The sequence below is a fragment of the Marmota flaviventris genome, chromosome 2 (genome assembly GCF_047511675.1).
Source record: "Marmota flaviventris isolate mMarFla1 chromosome 2, mMarFla1.hap1, whole genome shotgun sequence".
NCBI classification, from domain to species: domain Eukaryota; kingdom Metazoa; phylum Chordata; class Mammalia; order Rodentia; family Sciuridae; genus Marmota; species Marmota flaviventris.
Window position 1 is genome coordinate 170,194,629 of NC_092499.1, and position 21,675 is coordinate 170,216,303.

At 37.6% G+C, this 21,675-nt stretch overlaps 1 protein-coding gene across 3 annotated transcripts in view; it reads right to left on the reverse strand.

The window, feature by feature from the left end:
* Plcb1 (phospholipase C beta 1) overlaps positions 1 to 897 on the reverse strand; it is a 714,003-nt gene extending 713,106 nt beyond the window's left edge. For 2 of the 3 annotated variants that reach the window (XM_027921696.3, XM_071608751.1), the window contains exon 1: positions 471 to 569. In XM_027921696.3, the coding sequence (XP_027777497.3) occupies positions 471 to 569 (99 nt within the window). Of the gene's footprint in view, positions 1 to 470 lie in introns of all 3 variants that reach the window. The other variant, XM_027921686.3, reaches the window with a different exon arrangement.
* Between the last annotated feature and the right edge of the window lie 20,778 nt (positions 898 to 21,675).

Consider the following 21,675-nt stretch of genomic DNA (forward strand, 5'->3'; position numbering starts at 1 on the left):
AAGAGGGTAGAAATCACTAAACAGTTTCGGACTTGGGGGTCATTCCTTCTTCAAAAGGGGCAAAAGAGGTAATGGGGATGCGCCTGTGAGAGGAGAGGGGCGCATCTTGTCCATACCCAGCGAGTTCCATCTGGTCCCAACTTCACATTCCCCACTTTCTAAACTCTCTGGACCCGTCACCAGGCAAAGCTTCCTTCTCCTGTTCCACTGAACCCACAGACAAGACCCTCAGAAGGCGTTTACCAGATCCAACAAGGATGTCAACTCTAAACCTGGAGGACACAGGAGCGCGCGTAAGCCTCCAGCCTTTTGCTGTCCGCCTTGGCAGATGACAACCTGTGCGCCCCGAGGCTGCCCCTGCCCGCTCCCAGTGCGCCCATTGCATAACGCGCCCCTCGCCCCACCCCCACGCAGCCCGCCCTGCCGGGTGCCCGGGCCAGCGCCCCGAGCCGGGCCGCCCCAATACTTACATCATCCCACTTGACGAATTTGGTGCCCTTCTTGAGGCTGTCGGACACGCACACAGGCTTGAGTTGCAAGGCGTGCACTCCGGGTTGAGCCCCAGCCATCTGGGCTCATCGGGGCTCCGGGTGGCCCGGGCGAGCACGGCAGGGACTAGGCGCGGGCTCCTTTCTCTGCTCCAGAGGCGCTCGACTCTGCTCACCCGCCGGCCTCCCCTGGCCTCCTGGCCTCCGCACCTCCCTCAGGCGCCGCTTAGCAGGCGGGGCGCGCGGGGGCGCAGCGCCCGGCCATGCCCCGGGCGGGACGCGGGGTCGGAAGCCCGCGGTAGATGCCGAGCCTCGGAAGATGAAGAGAAGCCGAGCCAGGCGGCCAAAGCTGCCAGCGACCGCCGGATCCTGCTCCTCCTCCGCCGCCGCCTCAAAGCGCACCATTCAGCACATCCTCTATACACAGAGGGAGAGAGCGAGTGACACACGCTCGGCGCCCCCCACCCCTGCTCCTTCCCCTCCTCCCTCGCCTCCTCTCCCCCCCCTTCTCCGCCACCCTCGCGCTCGGTCTTTCCTCCCCCCGCCCCGCGCTCCCAGCCCAACTTTGCGCGCTGGGTCAGGCGCCTGGAAGCGGGGACGCAGCGGCACCTCCCGGCTCCAGAGGCCCACTGCAGCCAACGCCTGCGCCTCCCTCAATGCCCTCTGAGCATGCCCCGTGCCCTAGTAGCAGGGGTACAAGTGGTGTCCGGGAGTATTTGCGATTCTTAGGGTTTTCTGGGGAACTTGGGCAGGAACGCAGGGAGAAAGGGAAGGTGTTGGGAGGGAAGATAGAGGCAACCCATAGCTTGCCGTTCCAGCAGGAGCTCTCCAGCTTTTTAAAAAAGGGAATTATTATTTATTAACATAAGAGAGCAGTTGAGAGGTTTGAAGTGAGAGTTCTTTGAAGAAACCTTGCTGCTTCTTAAGGAAATTGGCAAGCATCGGTCTTGAAGTCCAGCGAACGGTTAAGTTGTGCTTTTGAGATTCAAAAGTCGATCTTTAGGCAAGCAAAGGTTTTATTCCCAAGGGAGACAGGGGGTCCCCTCATATTCTTCTGTCAGTGTGTGTGTGTGTGTGTGTGTGTGTGTGAGAGAGAGAGAGAGAGAGAGAGAGAGAGAGGGAGAGAGAGATTTTATAATAATAGATACTTGGCTTATTTAGGAACATAGATCCAGGAATGTTTGTGTTTACTCATTTTTTCAAACATGTCTCATTGGAGGAAGGTACAGGAGAAAAACATGGATAAAAGTTTAAAGCCTAATTATACCAAGCGTTGGAGAAGACTGCGGAGCAACTGGAACTCTCATCCATTGCTGGAGGGAATATAAAATTTTAAAGACACTTTGGAGAACAGTTTCTTGTGAAGTTAAATGTTTATTTATCATACAATCAAAAAATTCTACTCCTAGATTTTTGTCCAAGTGAAATGAAAACAGACTTGTACAGTAAGTTAATAACGTTTTTCATAATACCCTCAACTGGAAGCTGAGAATGCCAATAAACTAGTGAATAAATACACAAATTTGGTATGTCCAAATAATGGAATACTATTCCACAATAAAAAGGAATGAACATTCAATGCCATGAGTGAATCCTATAAACTTTAAATTTAGTAGAAGAAGTCAGACACAGTAGACCACATGCTACATGATTCCCTTTATAGGTATTCTTGAATAGAAGAGCTAGTCTATACTGAGAGAGAGCTTTCTCAAAGATTGACCAGGGAACTTTTGAGGGTGACAGAAATATTCTATATCATGTGTGTTTAAATTTTTCAAAGCTCATAAAACTGAATTCATAAAATGACTGAATTTATAGTTAAATTACATCTTATTTTAAATAAAGGGAGAAAACAGACTGTTCTCTACCTTCTGGGTCTCTATAAGACAAGATTTATAAACTGAATCAAAAGATTATCAACAATCCAATAGGGGAATTTGCTGTATAATTTTGCAATGTATTCAAAAAATATAATGATCACCACCTACATGCTTGGCACTATTTCAATCACCGTGGGCAACCTGGTGAACAAGACCCATGATTCCATGTCTTTGGGAGGTCTTCTCTTGACCTTGGAAGCCACTTGCCACCAAGAATTTCATTAAAAACCTGTTTCATTCTAATCATGCATCTCTAGACTATACCCTGAATCTGTCATACATAGTCCTTCTAAAAAGTGATGTTGACCTGCTAGTTGCCTCTCAGAAGGCACTGTCAAGTTCTTATGTTGATTACCTTCAATTAAAAGACTGAGACGAAACCCTGCTTCCAGGGCTCTGTGCTTTCTCAATTGTCCTTACAGCTGATTCTACCAGATTGTTTTGCTCTGTTTCTATCCTTTCTTTTTCATTCCTTTCCTTTCCTTTTTCCCTTCAATTACTTTGTAATCCACTGGAAAGATTACTGGGGAAATATATTTTCAGCTATCAGAATGACTTAGGAAGTCAAGACAGATCAAAGATGGGCCCACTAAAGGAAGAATTTGGAAGGTCATAAATGGGCTCTGAGCAAAATTAGAAGGTAGATAGGTTCCTTGCATCTCTGTTCTTTGCTCTGTGCCCCTCCCTATATGTTTACATTTCACTTGTGAACTTTTAGATTTCACTAAGTCATGCAGTGTATCTATCTACCCCACTGTTGTTGGACAATGTGACTTGCTTGGACAAGTGGGATGTTTGAAGGTGTGATATGAGCAAAGGCTTGAAATATGCTTCTGAGGTGGGGTTTGCCCTCTTAGGTTTCTGTTCACTGGCAGGAGATAAGCAACCATGTCTCAGGGAGCCTCTGATCCAAGGAGACACATGTGTCAGCAGACCTAAACCTAATTTGCAGTTTGGAGTCAAGCCCAGCAGAATTCACCCCAGATCTGCCAGAACCTAACCAACCTGCAGACCCCTGAGCATGACAATAAATGTTCTTCTTTGAACGCAGCAGAATTGGGGGTCATTTGTTATGCACCATTATCATGGGAATGGATGGTTGAGTATTTCATCAGGCATTCTTTATCCCTCCCAGCTGTTGCTGGGAATGTGAATGTAAAAAGAAGGGTAAAGCAGTAATATCTGCATAGAGATTGGCTTCAAAACAAACTTGGGCCCCTGGGGTTTTCGTTTCTGTATTTTTTTTTTCAGCAAAATAATGGAAATGATGCAGCTTCATACAGGAAGAGTACAGAATAAATCCCTTCAAAATCGGGATGACACTTGAGGCAGCTTGATTCAACTCCCTAGTTTTGTACACCTTTTTTTAAGGATACTATGTAGAAATATTTTGTTTGTTTATTTGCTTATTTCTTTTGTTTTTTAAGTGTGGGGATTTTTGCCATGCAAAGGAACCTGCAAGACAATTCAAAATCGTGTGAATCGGGCTTATGATCCATCCAGTTCAGTGCTTTGTTCTGTTTTTCTTTTTTGAAACAATAAGAAGGTCTGTGTTTTGTGAGAGCACAGAATTGCCTTTGGGAATGTCAGCCTCTGGGAGTTGGCAAAGTTAGCCTCTATTGACCAGAGGTCAGTGCACTAAGTTAAGCACTTCCCAGACATTCAGCAGTGTAACCCTTACTATTCATCAGCCTTCTTCACCCACTTTTTCTTAGAAGCATGCCCTGATTTTGTTTAGTCAGTATTGCTTAGGAAGGTGGTCCCTTCCTCTGTCCAGGAAATGAACTTGATTGGTCTAAACCAATTAAAGTAATTCCATTCTCCTTTGCTTTTCACTGGTGTAGAAGGTACATATGGGATCCAGATCTGACCAATGTGTATGGGAGTGTCTCTCTGTCTCTCTGTTGCTCCTTTTCTCTCCACCCCCTTCTTCCTCTCTCCTTATGTGAAGAGCACAGTTGAGTAGAAAAATGCAAATAGCCTTTCTCCTTCCTAACATCCCTAACTCTTTGAAGGATCTCTAGACTTCCTGTTAAGTAAAATAATAGATATCTTTATCAGTTATATCTCAGGGTTACTCTCAGCTGATCTGGTGGATGAAATTATTACTCCTTATTTTACTGATTATAAAGCCGAGGCTTGGAGAAGTGAATTAATATCAAGGTTATATAAGGTGGAACTGAAATCAAAACCTAGAAAGTATGAATTTATGACCTTCACTCTAAACCATCATGGTTGTCCCTTGTAAGATCTGGATAATTTCTCCCTGATTTTACTATAATAAAATATAAATATTTCTAATTCCCCTAGAACTTAGATTGTGGTATATATCCCACAACTGTCTTATCAGTTCATAACTTACTCCAGATCTGCCACCCTGGGAAGGACAGGTGATTTGATCTGAATTGATGTACTTTCCAATAGCTAGTTCTATCTGTAACTAGCTATGTGACCTTGGGGAAGTCTTTTACCACTTCTGGAATACAGTATGCTGATATAGGTAAATGAGGAAATAATGATGATGAGGAAGAAAGCTTATTATGTACTTGGCACTGTTGTAAGAATTTTTACTCTTACTTCATTAGTCCTCACAATAATGTTATGAACTTGATTACTGTCATCGATCTTTATTTTATACCTGAAACTGAGTAAAAGTGTTAAATGGTTGCACCAAATTTTTCAAGCTAGTAAGTGAAAGAACCAGAAGTGAAAGCCAGGCAGTTCGACCCTCTAGTCTGCAAATTTAATCACCATACTAAGTTAGCTTAAAGAGTGATTATAAAGATCAAATAAAATCATGTATGTAAGTCACTGTCACGTAGTTAGTGTTAATCAATAGTAATTAACACTTATAATTATTCTAAAATTATACTCTATTGCCTATATGTGCCCTAAAATAAAGCTTTCAGTGTTCAAAGATAGCACCCTATTTCTGTGATCTGTGATTTAGTTAACTTCTTTTTTGCCTCCATTGATTCTGTAAACTTTAATCATATCCATTTTCTTCTCTAACCTTCTAGAATTGAAAGGCTTTTCTCCATGATGAATAAATGAGGTTTGATTGCATCTAAGCACCAGGTTCTTTTATATTTTTTTTAAATAAAGGAGATATATAAAGAAAAACTACCCAGAACCAGATACATCTGGGTTACAATAAATTATCTTTGGCACATAAAACCTTCCGTGTGTGCAGCTGCCCACTCTTTTGCTGCCTGGCTTGCAGGGATGGAGATGATCTTCACAGTGACCTTGGGAGCCACGTGTTGAAGAAGGCAGAGATTCTGTACCTACCCAGGATGATTCTGTAATCAAGAAACACGTTTGTAGACTCTTGGAGCCAAGAATTAAATGTCATCAACATCATGATTATCATTTCATTTCACATTAATAAAAGAGATAAGGTTTACACTTCTTAGATTATAAACAAGAAAATGCATCCTGTGAAGTGGCCAAGTTCTGACTCAGTGAAGTTTGTTATCCAGTGACACATGGAGACAGGCAGAGCCTCAAAAGAAGACAACTTAAAATTATCACTGGCACATGGAAGACAGCCATACCCTTCTTATTTGAACCCTTTCTTAACAGCACAATGTATTTCCCTAAATTCTGTCACACAAAAGAAATAAAGCTCTCAAATTGGTTTCCTTACAAAAATGGTGGTTTTTTTTCTTCTTGAAGAATAAGAAAAATGACCTTATATTCATTAGAGTTCTACTTTATCCTTCACTTAAAGCAAATGCTTTCATTGAAATCTGGATGATTGCCTTAAACACAATTTTGAAAAGAAAATTTGGAAGCTCAGATGCAAAAATGTTTAAAGAGAGGTACTCACTGCAGAAGCTGGATTTTCAGAAAACACTGGTGTTGGGAAGGGAGGACTGCAGATACAGTGCCTCAGGGTTGATCAGGTAGGTCTACCTCATCCTACTTCCCTCCTTGCTGTCTCTGAACCCTCACACAGAGATGGAGACACACAAGTATCAAAACAATCTTCATGAGTCAGTATATTTTCCAGATATGTATCTTCTCTGTTCTACAAAAATAAATGTCAGCACAGCTCTGTGTCTTGCTTCAAATTAAACCACCAAACTTTGGGTCTCCTGTCATATCTATAGTTATAGGCAACAGAATCTAAAGAATTCTTTGTTTCATTTTCATGCTTTTGAACACTATGAATGGATTCACATTTAAAAAGAAGAAAAAAAACCTTTTTGCCTTCTTCCAGGTTAATTTGAAATTAAATTGTACATTTCTGTACCTTCCCTTCTGATGCAAAGATTTCAATCACCATTAATACTATGGTAACACCTATAAAATAAGATAAATATCCACTAACATTTTTCCAAGGATGTTAATAAACATTGACATGACTTTGTTTCAGTTTAGAATTTCTCTTCCAATTAGCATTCTCTCATTTCACTGCTGTTATCCTACTTTAGGGAAAAAGAGCCAACTCTCTGTATCATTAGCTAAAATGATTCATTTAATTCTTTAAAATATACAGAAGAGGTAGAGAAAAGTCCCTCTGCAAAGGACAGCAAAGAGGCTGTTAAGAGATTTCTAGTTGCCATCCAGGTTACAGTCTCCTAGTGTCATTAGTAGTAGGACTCCACCTTAATTTAGAGTAGTAATGTTCTTTGTCCACAGACATTTCCTCTTTCTTGTTGGCTTCAGCCAACCATAAGATGACATTGAAAACATAAACAAGGAGAAAGAATAGAAGAGCAGAAAGATGAAATTTATTGGGTGTCCCAGCCACAAACCACCCCAGATCACATAGATTTTGCTAATTTATTTATTCATTTATTTGTCAGTGCTGTGAATGAACCCAGTAGCATTCTACCACTGTTACATCCCTTTTTTATTCTTTTTTTTTTTTTTTTGGAACAGGGTTTCATCACCAGGCTGGTCTTCAACTTGAGATCCTCTGACCTCATCCTCTCAAATTTCTGAGATTACAGGTGTGTGCCACCCCACCTGGCTCATATACATTTCTTGTAAGAGAAAGAAACAAGTTTCTCCCTTGTTTGAATTCCTGAAATTTGGGAGTTTTTACCTGAAGCAACCACAACCAATCCTAACAGATTTAGATGCAAACAGCAAATACCAAACACTTGTAACTGCTCATGCTCATTACCCCTACAGATTCTCTAATTGTCTCTGAATACTCTGTGCCAACAGGTTAAGAAAAAGTCTTTTGGTTGGTTGGGTTTTTTTTCACATATTTCCCAGGGTTCTGTTCTTGAAGAAATTACTGGTTCTCTGTTATTTTACCAAAAATGTAAATAACTTTGTCCTGGTCTCCCTGGAAGAAACACTGGCTTCCTTGAGGAGGAATTGTACTCAAAGTCTTTGTGAGGGTAACTAGAGAGGCAGACTGCAGAGATGATGCAGTTTATTGAAAACAAGTCCCCATGCTACTGTAGCAGCTACATAATTAGAGCAGATCTCACTATGTCAATCTGTGATGATTTACAGACTAACTACGAAGTTTCGCTTTTTCTCACTTGAATATCATCCTTTACATTCATGTTGATATTACAGTAAACAAGAGAATTAATGAAACAATATGCTTTGGACAATTTCATTCTTCATCTAACTAAATAGCATGACTCAAAAGAAAGCACTACATTCCAATTTCCCTCATATTTTAAAGACTGAAAAAACAAATAATCCTACATCACTGTTGAACCAGTTTCGTGATGCCAAACTGACTTTTAAAAAAAATTTGTTTATTTTTTATGTGGTGCTAAGGATTGAACCTCATGCCTCACACAGGTTAGGCAAGCATTCTACCACGGACCCACAACACAGCCCCTGCCAAACTGATTCTTATAGATAAAAAAAATAATGTTGAGCTGGGATTTTGCAGACATAACAAAAGGTACTAGCTCTCACTCAAAGACACTAAACTCCTGAATCTACTGAAATTAATTCAATTTGTACATTTGTATTAAGTAAATAGAAATATTTTATAACAACATGAGCATTTCTCTACTATAAATTACCCCCATTAGTGCATAGTAAATATCAGATGGACATGTACAAATATGTACAAAGAGCAAGAAAGAACAACTAAACTGAGCAACAGATGGCAGTGATTATGTTACAAAGAGAAAAAAAATAACCTGGAAAATGGTTTTCTTAAAATTGTGGTAAAATTTTTCAAATCATTAATATGAATATTCACAAAATATCCCCATTTTCTTGCCTATATAGAAAGAACAAAGAAACTGCTTTAAACACAAGCAGTCATTTTTTGTAGTCATGATTAACAAAAGAAAAATAAGATTGTAAATAAAAACAATGAAGAGAAAATCCTCCTTCTCTAACAAACTATACTGATTTTTAAGCTGTGTTGCCACTGCATCTTCCAGAATGAAACTAGGTAAAATTCACAACATTCTACAGTGTAATTCTAAATTTACCAGGTATAGTTTATGATGCTAGCTCCTGATGACTTTCAAAATTCATGTGTTAGGAAGAACATAATCTCTAATTGTACAGCAAGGATAGGTAAACATTTTGGGCAAAAGTCAGACAGTAAGTATTTCGGGCTTTGTAAATCATATGGTTTCTATCACAACTGCTCAATTCCACCATGGTAGACTGAAACAGGCATAGCCTATAGATCAATGACAGGGTATATCTATATCTCAATAAAGCTTTATTTACAAAAAAATGTGGCAGGCTTTATTTGATCCATGTAATCTGCCAGTCCCTGATTAATAGGAAGAAATCTTCTCTAAATTTCTTGAAATTTATGCTGTCACCCTTAAAATAAGTAAGCATTTATTGTTTTATAATTGTGTCATTTATTTTTCTGTGATATGAAATAGGTGGCCTTAATTAATCCCACTGTTATATAAACAAGAAAGCATACTTGAAGCAGGATGTATTTTATACATGAAAACAAAGATCTGACTTGACTAGGTAAAGGTAAGTAAATATAATGTGGACCCTGTCAGCTTTTTTTCACTATGACCAAAATACCAATAAGAACAACTTAGAAAATTTCATTTGGGGTTCAGGGTTTCAGAGATCTCAGTCCACCAATGCCAAAATTCCATTGCTTTGGGCCCAAGGTGAGGCAGAACATCATGGCAGAAGGGTGTGTTGGAGGAGTGCTGCTTCATTCTTGGCAGCCACAGAAACAGAGAGAAGAGAAAAGGGGCAGCAGGAAGATGAACTTTCCAAGGCCAGTGACCCACCTCATCTAGCCATGCCCACCTGCCTACAGTTACTACCCAATCAGTCTATTCAAACTAGGAAGGACTGATCAGGTCACAGCTCTCATAATCAAATAATTTCACCTGTGAATATTTTTGCATTAATAGGAGTTTTAGGGGACACTTCATAACCAAACCCATAACAATGATGCTTCAACAAAAACAACCTGAGAACAGGAAATCCATCATAAAGAAAAATCTAAAGGAAACTCCTTCCAAAATACATATCCCCCCCCCAAAATCTATGAGCTAATTTGTAACTGTGCAAATTAATCTTCTCCAGAAATACTTGAGAAACTCAGTTATTAAAATAACACTTCTTATTAGCATTATTTACATAAATGAAATTTAAAAACTACCAAACATATATAGATAATTGCCTAGCTCTCATTAAATATGACTACAGGGCTAAAACCTGTTTTGTGAGGTTTCTTTTTCCCCATACTTTTCCAAAGATAGCAAAGTCACCCTAAATATATTGAGTTCCTACTGTGTAACAGGAAATCTACTGGAGTCTATAATTGAATTTCTCTCTTTCATGACCTAGGAATCTAGTAAATAGGAAACTATTGATATCATTTAGCACCTTGCTGCTCAATGTGTGATACACAGACCAGCATCAGCATCGCTTATGAGCTATTTGGGTAAGAGAATCCTGGGCTCCATACCTAACCTATAGTAACAGAGAGTACATTTTAGCCAGTAGCCAGGGCATTGGTACATACCTTGGAGTGAAGTAGAACCTGGGCAATCTATTACTGACACAGTCAGGTATGTGACTCTATTGTCCTGCAATCCTGCTTTCAACTTCCTTGGGATCTAATTACTTATCAAAGATCTTGACATTGAGAAGAATACAAATGGGTTGTTGACATAATATAATCATAGAACCTTGTAGACATGAATGCAAAGAAGCCTTGCTCCTTAAGATGATTATTCTTTACAGAATAACTGAGGTCACTTCTGTGCATGAAAAAATATGCTGAGTTTTGAGAGACTGTTGAAGTTTGGTTAAATACCATCCATGTTGGTATGATATTCCATGAGTCACTTATTCATCACTTAGTTACTTACATGGTTTTATGTGTTATAGTTAAAAAAATGAACCACATAAGAAAGCTAATATATTATTTTAAAGAGAGAGAGAGAAAGAGAGAGAGAGAGAGAGAGAGAGAGAGAGAGAGAGAGAGAGAGAGAATTTTAATATTTATTTTTTAGTTTTCGGCGGACACAACATCTTTGTTTGTATGTGGTGCTGAGGATTGAACCCGGGTCGCACGCATGGTAGGCGAGCGCCGTGCGCCACTTGAGCCACATCCCCAGCCCCAGAAAGCTAATATATTGCTCAATTTTAATTCTCATGTTAGGGAACAGACAGGTGAGGATTGTAGAAACACAGAATAATTCTATAAAATGAGCCCACTCTGCTGACCCCAATGCTTTAATTTCCAAGAAGCAATTTACCTGCAGCCTTGACTGGCCTAAATGACAGATATGTCACATTCCTCAGCAAAATTACCTGTTAACTGAAGAAGAAAAGCAGGACCAAGTTCATGTTCATGGGACGAATCCAGGAGACTCTTGTGATCAGATCCTGAAATTCTAGGAGATAAGGATAGTTCTTCCTAACTATAAAATCTGTAAAAGCTTATGGTTAAGAGTTCCATTAGAACCTGTCAGCATGGGCCAAGGTGACCTAGTATTGTCATGACAGTGAGGATGAAAGTCAGATGTCATCTTACTGTCAGTCAAAAGTCAAAAGGTGGATCTGGGCAGGACTCTCTGGAAACTTCTCTGCGATGCCCAATAAAACAAACATTTATATATATATATATAACATTTATATTTATATTTTGTAGATAGACACAATACCTCTATTTTATTTTTATATGGTGCAGGAGGATCAAACCCAGTGCCTCATGTGTGCTAGGCGAGCACTGAGCGATAACCCCTACCCCGTCTCTTTCCTCTTTGAATGGACCCACTCTCTCCCTTGAGAGTGTCTCCCTTCCCTTTTTATATCCCTTCAATAAACTCATTCCTGTTATTCTGAAAAGACATGTCTGAAATCTTTCTGACTTGATCGAAAGAATTGGGATTTGAGGGTCTTCACACTGCCTCAGTTTCTCAGAAGGCCCCAGCTCTGCTACACTCAGAAATGCCTTCCCTCTTTGTCACTAAACAGTGAGAAAATTGATTTTCATCCTCATCATACAATGACAGGTGCTACTCAGAAAAAGGGCCATGCATGATCATAAGTTGCTAATACTTGATATTTGAGCTTTAAACTGTTGCAATGAATAATTTATAAAATTATTTGACCCTTTGTATATATGTAATTTCTGATTTCTAATTTAATCAAAACTTTCATTAAATTTTTAATGAGACCAATGAAAATGCTCCATATTTAGAAATGTGTTGTTTTTAGGTAATAAAGTTTATTCTATTTTGTACTTGATTTCAGGGGAAGGAGACAGAAGGAGGTTTGGTGACTGCTTTCTTGTTGACTGGCCTTTTCTGTAAAGTTGCTTAACAGGTTTGGGTTCTCAAGAATGTGTGATAAAATCTGTAGATAAAGGTTAGACAAAGAACTACAGTACTGGGGGGGGGGAATATACTTCACATCTAGAAAATAGTTGCTTGGTGATGGTGATGACGACAATATGTGTGCAAATGTGCTTGTGTGTCTCTGTGTGTGTTTGTTCCCATATGTGTCTTCATGGTTAAAAGCTCCAATCAAACTGTTCATTTTCAGCAATATTTGTCTTCACTTTTTAAATACTGAACCAGTAAGTAATTTCATAGAAATAATGTTTTTAACATTTAGATTTTACTGTCATCAAATTATAAAAACACTTAGTTTTAAAGGATCAAATAACTACAAAGCTTTGCTCATCCAATTTTCTTCATAAATACTTTCAACTATTTCCATTGATTCTTATAGCATTTAGCCCCCATGTCATTAAATACTGTGTTTATATTTTACTTAGTGATTCACTCCATTCATTGTGTTGATATCTCAGCACTAAAGATAAGTAAATTACTTTTATCAATGTCCCCTCCAGTTTTTCCCCTTGCCCACCTATCCTACCAGGAATATGGACTTAACTCTGGTGAACTCAATAGTTCATGTTTATATTGCTACTATATATATTAGTGGTTGAGTGCAAGCTAAGCAACTCTGCTATATTTAGTTTTAATCTTCTCTGCAAAGTTTTTTTGTTGTTGTTGTTCTGAGTACCTTGTTTTATCATTTCATCAGCTAGTTTTTATACTTACCACTAATTCAAGACAGATAATATTCTCAGTTGTTGAAAATTCCTGTGATGTGTGCAGACTTGTTGAGTGTTTTCTGAACCTTTTCTTCTTCAAGGGGTATTTTTTGGAGACTTCTGCCCTGCTCCAATCTGGTTCCACACTCTGGCCTGTAGGAGTTTCCCCTTCACCATCAGAACTCCATCAGACTTTTCCATGTTGCTGTGTTGGAACCCTTAATTCTTGTCTTAACTGTTTTGTTTAACTCTTTTGTTTTCAAGGATTTTATCTCTATGTGGCTTCATGAGAAGGTAAGCAGGAAAGTAAATTGTTTGAAAGCTGACACGTGTGAAAATGCCTTTATTCTACCTTTCGTGATTAATTAGTAAGTTGGCTAAACTGAAATTTTCTAGTTTAGAAACTAAATTTTCTCGCAACTTGGAGGGCTTACTCTCTTTCATTATTTTTTAGCAATATTGCTCTTAAGAAATCTGATTGTCTTTTTTGATCCTCCATATGAAAACTATTCGTTTCATTTTGTTTTATTTCAGGAAATTTGTGGAACCTCCTCTTTGCCCTCCAGTGTTCTGAGTTTATGTGACTTTTGGACTTTGTGTTATATTCAATTACTATGTAGGACACTCAGTGAGGTCTTTTAATTTAGAAAAGTATGTCTCATAATTCTGGGCAATGTTCTAGAATTATTTCTCTGATTACTTCTTCATATGTTCTCCTTCTGGAAGACTTCATATTTGGGTTAGCAAGCCTCGTAGATTAGTCCTCTAATTGTCTTATCTTTACTGTCTTCCATGTCTTTATCTTTTTGCTCTAATTTCTGTGGAATTTTCTAACTTAACACTTCTGTTTCAGTTTTCATCTCTGCCATCATTTTTTTTTTCTTTTGAAGACATTTTTTCACTTGCTGAACAGTCATTTTCATAGCATCCTGGTTTCACTGGCAATTCCATAATGTTAATCTACTTTGTTTATTTTTAAAGTCTTCTAATAGCTGGTCTGTTTTTCCATCTGGTTACTATTTCCTGGTTGCTTTGTCTCCATTTTCACACTGGACACTTCCCATAAATATCTGATGATCTTTGGCTGCCAGTTTATCTTAACCTGTGGAGTGAGAGAGAGAGAAAAAAAAAGAAAGAAAGAAAACAATGATTGAAAACTATAGGTGCAGGAGCAGGGCTTCCAAATTGTGGTTCATACCTTATGGTAATCAGAGTGGGCTATTCAGTGAGTTACTTCAGTATTAATATCTTTTAGATTTTTCTTTTATCTTGGCCATATACCTCAGCAAAAACTCCCCTGAGTTAGAATATTGGTGCATTTTAAATTGTGACCTCAGGCTATCATGATTTATAGAGTGCTTTTTACATGTTTATTTTATGCACACTACCTCATTGTATATTTACAAATACCCTATGAGACAAGTAACATTATTATCTCCAATTTAAAGTTTAAAAAATGAAGTTGAGGGGAGTGAACCTCACCTTATTGATATCATGCAATTAGAAATGTGGGAACCAGAATTTGAACCCCAAACTCATCATTCTCTAACATCGATTGTTAAAATGACTATTATTTTAAATGTTAGAAATATTCCACTGAATATTTTAGTGAACAAGTTGTTAAGATAGATAGTCAGAAATGGTAGAAAAATAAAAGTCAATGCAGAAATCATAAATTTAAGTTTGCACAAGATTTTTTAAGAGTAAAGTGTAAGTTTTATTTTTTAATTAATTAATGTTTTATTCCAATTTGTTAATATATGACAGTAGAATGCATTACAATTCATATTACATATATAGAGCACATTTTTTCATATCTCTGGTTGTATACAAAGTATATTCACACCATTTATGTCTTCATACATGTACTTAGGGTAATGATGTCTAACTCATTCCACCATCTTTTCTACCCCCATCCCCCTCCCTTCCCCTCCCACCCCATTGCCATATCTAGAGTTCATCTAATCCTCTCATGCTTCCCCTCCCAACCTCACTATGAATCAGCCTCCTTATATCAGAGAAAACATTCGGCATTTGTTTCTTGAGATTAGCTAACTTCACTTAGCATTATATTCTCCAACTCCATCCATTTACCTCCAAATGGCCTGATTTTATTCTCTTTTATTGCTGAATAATATTCCATTGTGTATATGTTCCATGGTTTCTTTATTCATTCAACTATTGAAGGGCATCTAGTTTGGTTCCAAAATTTAGCTATTGTGAATTGTGCTGCTATAAACATTGATGTGTCTGTGACCCTGTAGTATGCTGTTTTTAAGTCCTTTGGGTATAGACCAAGGAGTGAGATAGCTGGGTCAAATGGTGGTTCCATTCCAAGTTTTCTGAGGAATCTCTGTACTGCTTTCCATATTGGCTGCACCAACTTGCAGTCCCACCAGCAATGTATGAGTGTGCCTTTTCCCCAACGTCCTCGCCAACACTTATTGTTTGTATTCTTAATAGCTGCCATTCTGACTGGAGTGAGATGAAATCTTAGAGTGGTTTTGATTTACATTTCTCTAATTGCTAGAGATGTTGAACATTTTTTTATATATGAGTGTTGATTGATTGTATACCCTTTTCTGAGAAGTGTCTCTTCAGTTCCTTGTCCCATTAATGATTGGGTTATTTGTTTTTTGGTGTTAAGGCTTTTGAACGCTTTATATATCCTAGAGATTAGTGCTCTATCTGATGTATGAGGGCTAAAGATTTTTTCCCATTCTGTAGGCTCTCTATTCACCTCACTGATTGTTTCTTTTGCTGAGAAGAAGCTTTTTAGTTTGAATCCATCTCATTTATTGATTCTTAATTTTAATTCTTACACTATAGGAGTCTCACTAAGGAAGCTGGGGCCTAATATGACATGATGGAGATTTGGGCCTACTTTTTCTTCAGTTAGGCACAAGGTCTCTGGTTTAATTCCTAGGTCCTTGATCCACTTCGGGTTGAGTTTTGTGCATGGTGAGAAATAGAGGTTTAATTTCATTTTCTTACATGTGGATTTCCAGTTTTCCCAACACCATTTGTTGAAAAGGCTATCTTTTCTCCAATGTATGTTTTTCATGCCTTTGTCTAATATGACATAACTGTAATTATGTAGGTTTGTCTCTGTGTCCTCTATTCTGTACCATTGGTCTACAGGTCTATTTTGGTGCCAATAGCATGCTGTTTTGTTACTATTGCTCTGTAGTATAATTTAAGGTCTTGAATAGTGATGCCCCAGCATCAATCTTCTTGCTAAGGATTGCTTTGGCTATTCTGGGTCTCTTATTTTTCCAGATGAATTTCATGACTGTTTTTTCTATTTCTATGAGGAATAACATTGGGATTTTGATTGGGATTGCATTGAATATGTATAGTGCTTTTGGCAGTATGGTCATCTTGACAATATTAATTCTGCCTATCCAAGAACAAGGTAGATCTTTTCATCTTCTAAGGTCTTCTTTGATTTCTTTCTTTAGCATTCTGTAGTTTTCATTGTAGAGTTCTTTCACTAAGTTGATTCCCAAGGTGTTTTTTTTAGGCTATTATAAATGGAGTGGTTTTCCTACTTTCTCTTTCTGAGGATTTGTCCCTGATGTACAGGAATGCCTTTGATTTATGGCCACTTTGCTGAATTCATTTATTAGTTCTAGAAGATTTCTGGTGGAATTTTGGGGTCTTCTAGGTATAGAATCATATCATTGGCAAATAGTGATAATTTGAGTTCTTCTTTTCCTATCTGTATCCCTTTAATTTCTTTAATCTATCTAATTGCTCTGGCTAGAGTTTCAAGAACTATGTTAAATAGAAATGGCGAAAGAGGGCATCCCTGTCTTGTTCCAGTTTTTAGAGGGAATGCTTTGAATTTTTCTCCATTTAGAATGATGTTAGCCTGGGGCTTAACATAGATAGCTTTACAATGTTGAGATATGTTCCTGATATCCCTAAAGATAGTGCACCAAGATCAAGTAAGGTTCATCCCAAATATGTAAGGTTGGTTCAACATACAGAAATCAATAAATGTAATTCATCACATTAATAGACTCAAAGATAAAAGTCATATGATCATCTCAATAGATGCAGAGAAAGCATTTGACAAAATACAGCACCCCCTTCATGTTACACAAGATTTTAATGTCCACATTGAGCATGGAGATTGGCACAGGCTTTTGGATTCCAAAGCAAATCAGTAAGCTGAAGAGATGAAAACTTGAGAGAAGAAAAATTCTAACTTGAACTTGTTTAATGAAATTCTGAAGTAACCACAGTTTTTCCATGTAACTCCTACACGTAAAATTCTCTGATGTTTTAAAGCCCAACTATATCTAATAAAAACATTGCAGATTACAGGATAACATTTGAAATTATTTTCTCATTTCATGATTGGTTAGAGATCTATGGACTCCTGCATGCATTCCTGCGGTATTTTCTCAATTCAAACCTTCTCTAAGGAGTAAGAATTAGCTAAGCATCTACCTATGCTGTATTCTGAAATATCTAAAACAATAAATGATGTCACTTTTTTTTTGCTTCTTCTTTTCTTTTCAATGGGGTTACATTCACTGTTTTCTTAATTACATAATTTTATATTTTCTATAGTTATTTCCCAATAGTATTCTTTAATTCTATTTTCTCCATACTTGGTATTTATATAAACAAACAAACAGACAAACAAATAAAAATGATCCAGTGTTTCCTTCCATTTGACTAAAGTCATTCAATTTATGACTTTCATTGTTTCTTTTGAGAAATCCTAAAACCAAAAAAAAAAAAAAAACCTCTTTGTTCTTAATAAAGACTAAACAAATAGATGTTACTGTCATTGACATGAATTTCTCCTGGGAGCTCCATGTTTAAAGAAAAAAAAAATTCTACAGCTGCAAGAGCAAATAATTGTAAATAACTACCTCCTACAGACACTTTTTTGTATTGAGAACTTCAAGTATATATGCTATTTAACTGTTTTTTTAATTGGAAGACATATTTCCAAATATGGTTATGTAAAGAATTTCTTCCTTCTAAAAATACAAGTGAGATGGAAGCTTTCAAGAAGTGACATGGGTTTATTCTGTAAATCAAATCCAATAGGTAAGATAAATATCGACTTTATTATTGTGCTGTTAAAAGAGTGGGTGAGGAGCGTGTCACACCACTAGTTACTACATTTGATTTGGTTGCTCAAGTAGCACAAGTGGGATGTTTCAGATATTAGAAAATGTATGTCAGCCAAACTTGTACATTCATAAAAATAGTTGGCATGTCTTATAGAGCCCTCTAAGTACAAATTTGGCTTGCCTGTTGTAGTGGCATGCTGGTGTAGCAATGTCCAAATTTCTGAAGCTTCCCAGATGTTTATAAGCCTTCCAGAGTTCTCATGTGGAAATTCAAACAGAGTTCTGTGATAGACTGAATGCAAAAAAAAATGGGGGCAGGGGGCAATTCTCTGGGAGAAGTATTCACACCCTTGACAATGTGATTTTGCAGCTTCTCCCATCCAGCAGTGGAATATCTCTGCCTACTTCAAAAATATGGCCTGGTCTTGGGACTAACAGAATAGTGCCAAAGTGAAATGTGCCAGTTCTAAGCTTAAATATCAACCATGCCTAGGCACCATGAGAAATCAGCCCTGGCTATTCTTAATAGAGGGATGCAGAAACCAATGAAAAAAAAAGCTGTCATTCCATCTTAACCCATCCTAGGCCAGCATAGAGCCAGACAAGGTCAAGAGAGCTGCTTTCCAATCCACAACTGATTGCAGACATCTGGGTGTGTTCATTTAGTACCAAAGGCCTTCTCCTGTTGATCCACATAGTCACAAGCATCAATGTTCTAAACCAGAGTTTGGGGGTAGCTTCCAACACAGCATTGTTGTGGGAATAGATAAATGATATGAGTACAAAGATCCCAAACTATTAAACTCAAATCTAACCATATTTTGAACAGATTTATTACTGTTTGTAATCAATTCTTTCATGTTTCCTTTCCAGCCCAGGGTTTGCTTCCATTTGACCAAAGTCATTCAAATTATGACTTTCATTTGTTCTCTTGAGAAACCCTAAAAAATTCCATTTCCACAGATTGGGATTCTGACTCTAACTTTAGTCAAGACTAACAAAACACTATTTATGTAATATGAAAATAAATTGACGTAGCAAACATAATGACTCACTACCTAAACTAACCTTAGGAGCAAGTTTCATTTTTATGACATTTGACATTTTTTGATTGCTTATTCTTTTCTTTTATTCCAGAAAAAACTCTGGAGGTAAATATCTCACCATCCCCATTTCTCACACAAGAAATCTGAATCATAAACTCAGTGTATGAATTTTCAATTTTCACTTTACTTTTCATAATAGGTTGAAATGAAAACATCTTTTCTCTATTCTAGTTAGGACATGCTCCCTCTCAAACCTCATGACCTATTCTGCAGAAAATAAAGGCAAGTATATATCTTTCTAGATATTTAATATGTTTGACAGTTATATATTATATGATTATAGTATTTTATAATTAGGGAGTGCCTTAGGGATTTCAAGATTTTGAAGAAGAGGAGAAATTAAATGTCTCTCTCTTTTTTTTTTTTTTTTTTTTGGTGCTGGGTATCAAATCAAGGGTCTCATGCATGCTACCTGTATTTTCTACCAATAAGCTATACCCAAAGCCCCAAATGTCCTCTTACCTAGATGGAAATACCAAATTACAGAGGGTTATTGAGCTCACCACAGTCAGACAATGATAGAACCAGATGTGGCTCATCAGTTTGTAGACCAGATGCCTGAGTCTGGCCCTTTACTTGCAAAAGACTTATTCAGGTCATTTCCTTAATATCCTGTGTGTACAAGTTGCATGATTCAGCTGAGATTGTTATGGCCCAAGAGGAATAAGCCATGCCAACTAAGTTAAAAGGGAAGACTAGTGCTGGCTTAGCCAGTATGAGCAACGTGGAGACTTTGCAAGTAGGACTTTCTGTGACACACCACACAGAGGAGTCTATTCATAAAGAAATAGACCCAACTGATTTACTGGCTTCTGTTGTATGTGCTGTTTGGAGTTCAGAGTCAGAACAATCTTTGAATCAGTATTTTGTTCTCTCCCCACAAAAAGGGGTAAATGCACTGTCACATTCAATTAATGAAGAATATGCTTTGAAACTTGCAGTGTGGATAGATTGAGCTTGTATTCACTGTATAAAGAGTACGCCAGTTGTTTTCTGGAAGATCTTGGATACAAACTCTTGCCTGCAACCCTCTGGAACCCAGGACAGTAGCCATAATTTACAGCTGCACACAGCATAAGTGATGAGTAAAACCATGGATCCCATCTGTTTATGCTTCTTGACAAAAACAAGCTCCTATTCCAAAGAATGGCAGCAGTTCTGTTAGCATACCAATTCCTATGAGCAAATCAGCTTCCTCAGTCAGCAGTCAAGTGTAGGCTAAGTAGGTAAGATGATTTTCACTGTCTCTTAAGGATTGGACTAGGTAGGATTTGATCCCTCCAGAGCCATCCCATTCTTCTCTTCCCTGCTGTCTGACCTGGTCTCTGGAACACAAATCAGAATGGATTCATCAATAGGAGTAGTTTTCTGTTTGGTCTTAGTTAGCCACAGGGTACATTAGGATGAGATGGGAGGAAAGCAAAGGATAAAGTCAGAATATTAGTTCTCCAGGTTCCCTGCCTACTGGATCTCAAAAAGGTCACTGATAGCCTCTACAGGGGGACCACTTCTGTCTACTTAACCTCTGCTGCTCGATCCATGGACTGAAAAGCATTTCAATTGAAAAGAACAAGAACTTGGTTTTTACCATATGTGACTTAGCTTTGTGACCATAGGCAACTGAATTATACTTGGGAGGATTTTTGTTTGTTGGTTTGTCCAAACACTAGCTGGGGCCTGGAAATAAAAAAAAATAATAATAATAAATAATATAAGATATCTGACCTCATGTAATTCCCAATCCTAACATAAACAGAGATTTCTAATATAATGTGATAAAAGCTATGTGGTTGTATATATAAATGTCATATTTGCCTACAATGACTTCATTTTTCTCATTCTGTAAATTGGCATAATCATATATATCTAATTTTATGAGCTCAAATACCAAGTGATTCTATGATGTTAAGTGAAAATATTTGGAAATACTTAAGGATATTCAACAGCAAAATTATTATTAGGATAAGTATTACTGTCATGTTATTATTATATGTTTCTTGCTTTGCTCCTACACCTTTATAAAATGAATTAATTATAGTGTTTTTTCCTTCCTGGCATTTTTAGCAATGTAGGTATTGTTGATTTTTCAGTAAAAATTTGGCTTCACATGGGTTGAAAGAAATGAGAATTGATGTTTTGAACATCTAATCATATGAATTTAATCTCATTCAGCAAGTGGTATTTATGGTACACTATGCAAATTGAGTCACACAGCTAATGGAATCCTGATGACTCCACTGAGCCATAAATAACTGCCCAGATAAGAGTCTAATGAGACTTCTACTAGTTTAAAAAATGATTAATAAATAGTGAATTATTTGTATTCAGGCGGCTATCTCTGAAGATAAATTATTTTGTACTTTTATCTAACATCATAGCTAAAGATGTCTGATCAAAACAAATAAGAACTTTTTGTTTTCCTCTAAAGGTACAGAGATTGTATGAGGCAAAATTTTTGCCTCTCTTTTTCTTACTGCAATAAATATCTTTTTCTTTTGGGAAACAAACCATGTAGGTTAGGTGAGGTTGTTCATCTTTTTGCATCTTGGGAACATGAGACCCATATCTGAAAAAAACAGAGAATCCCAAATACCTGACCACAAG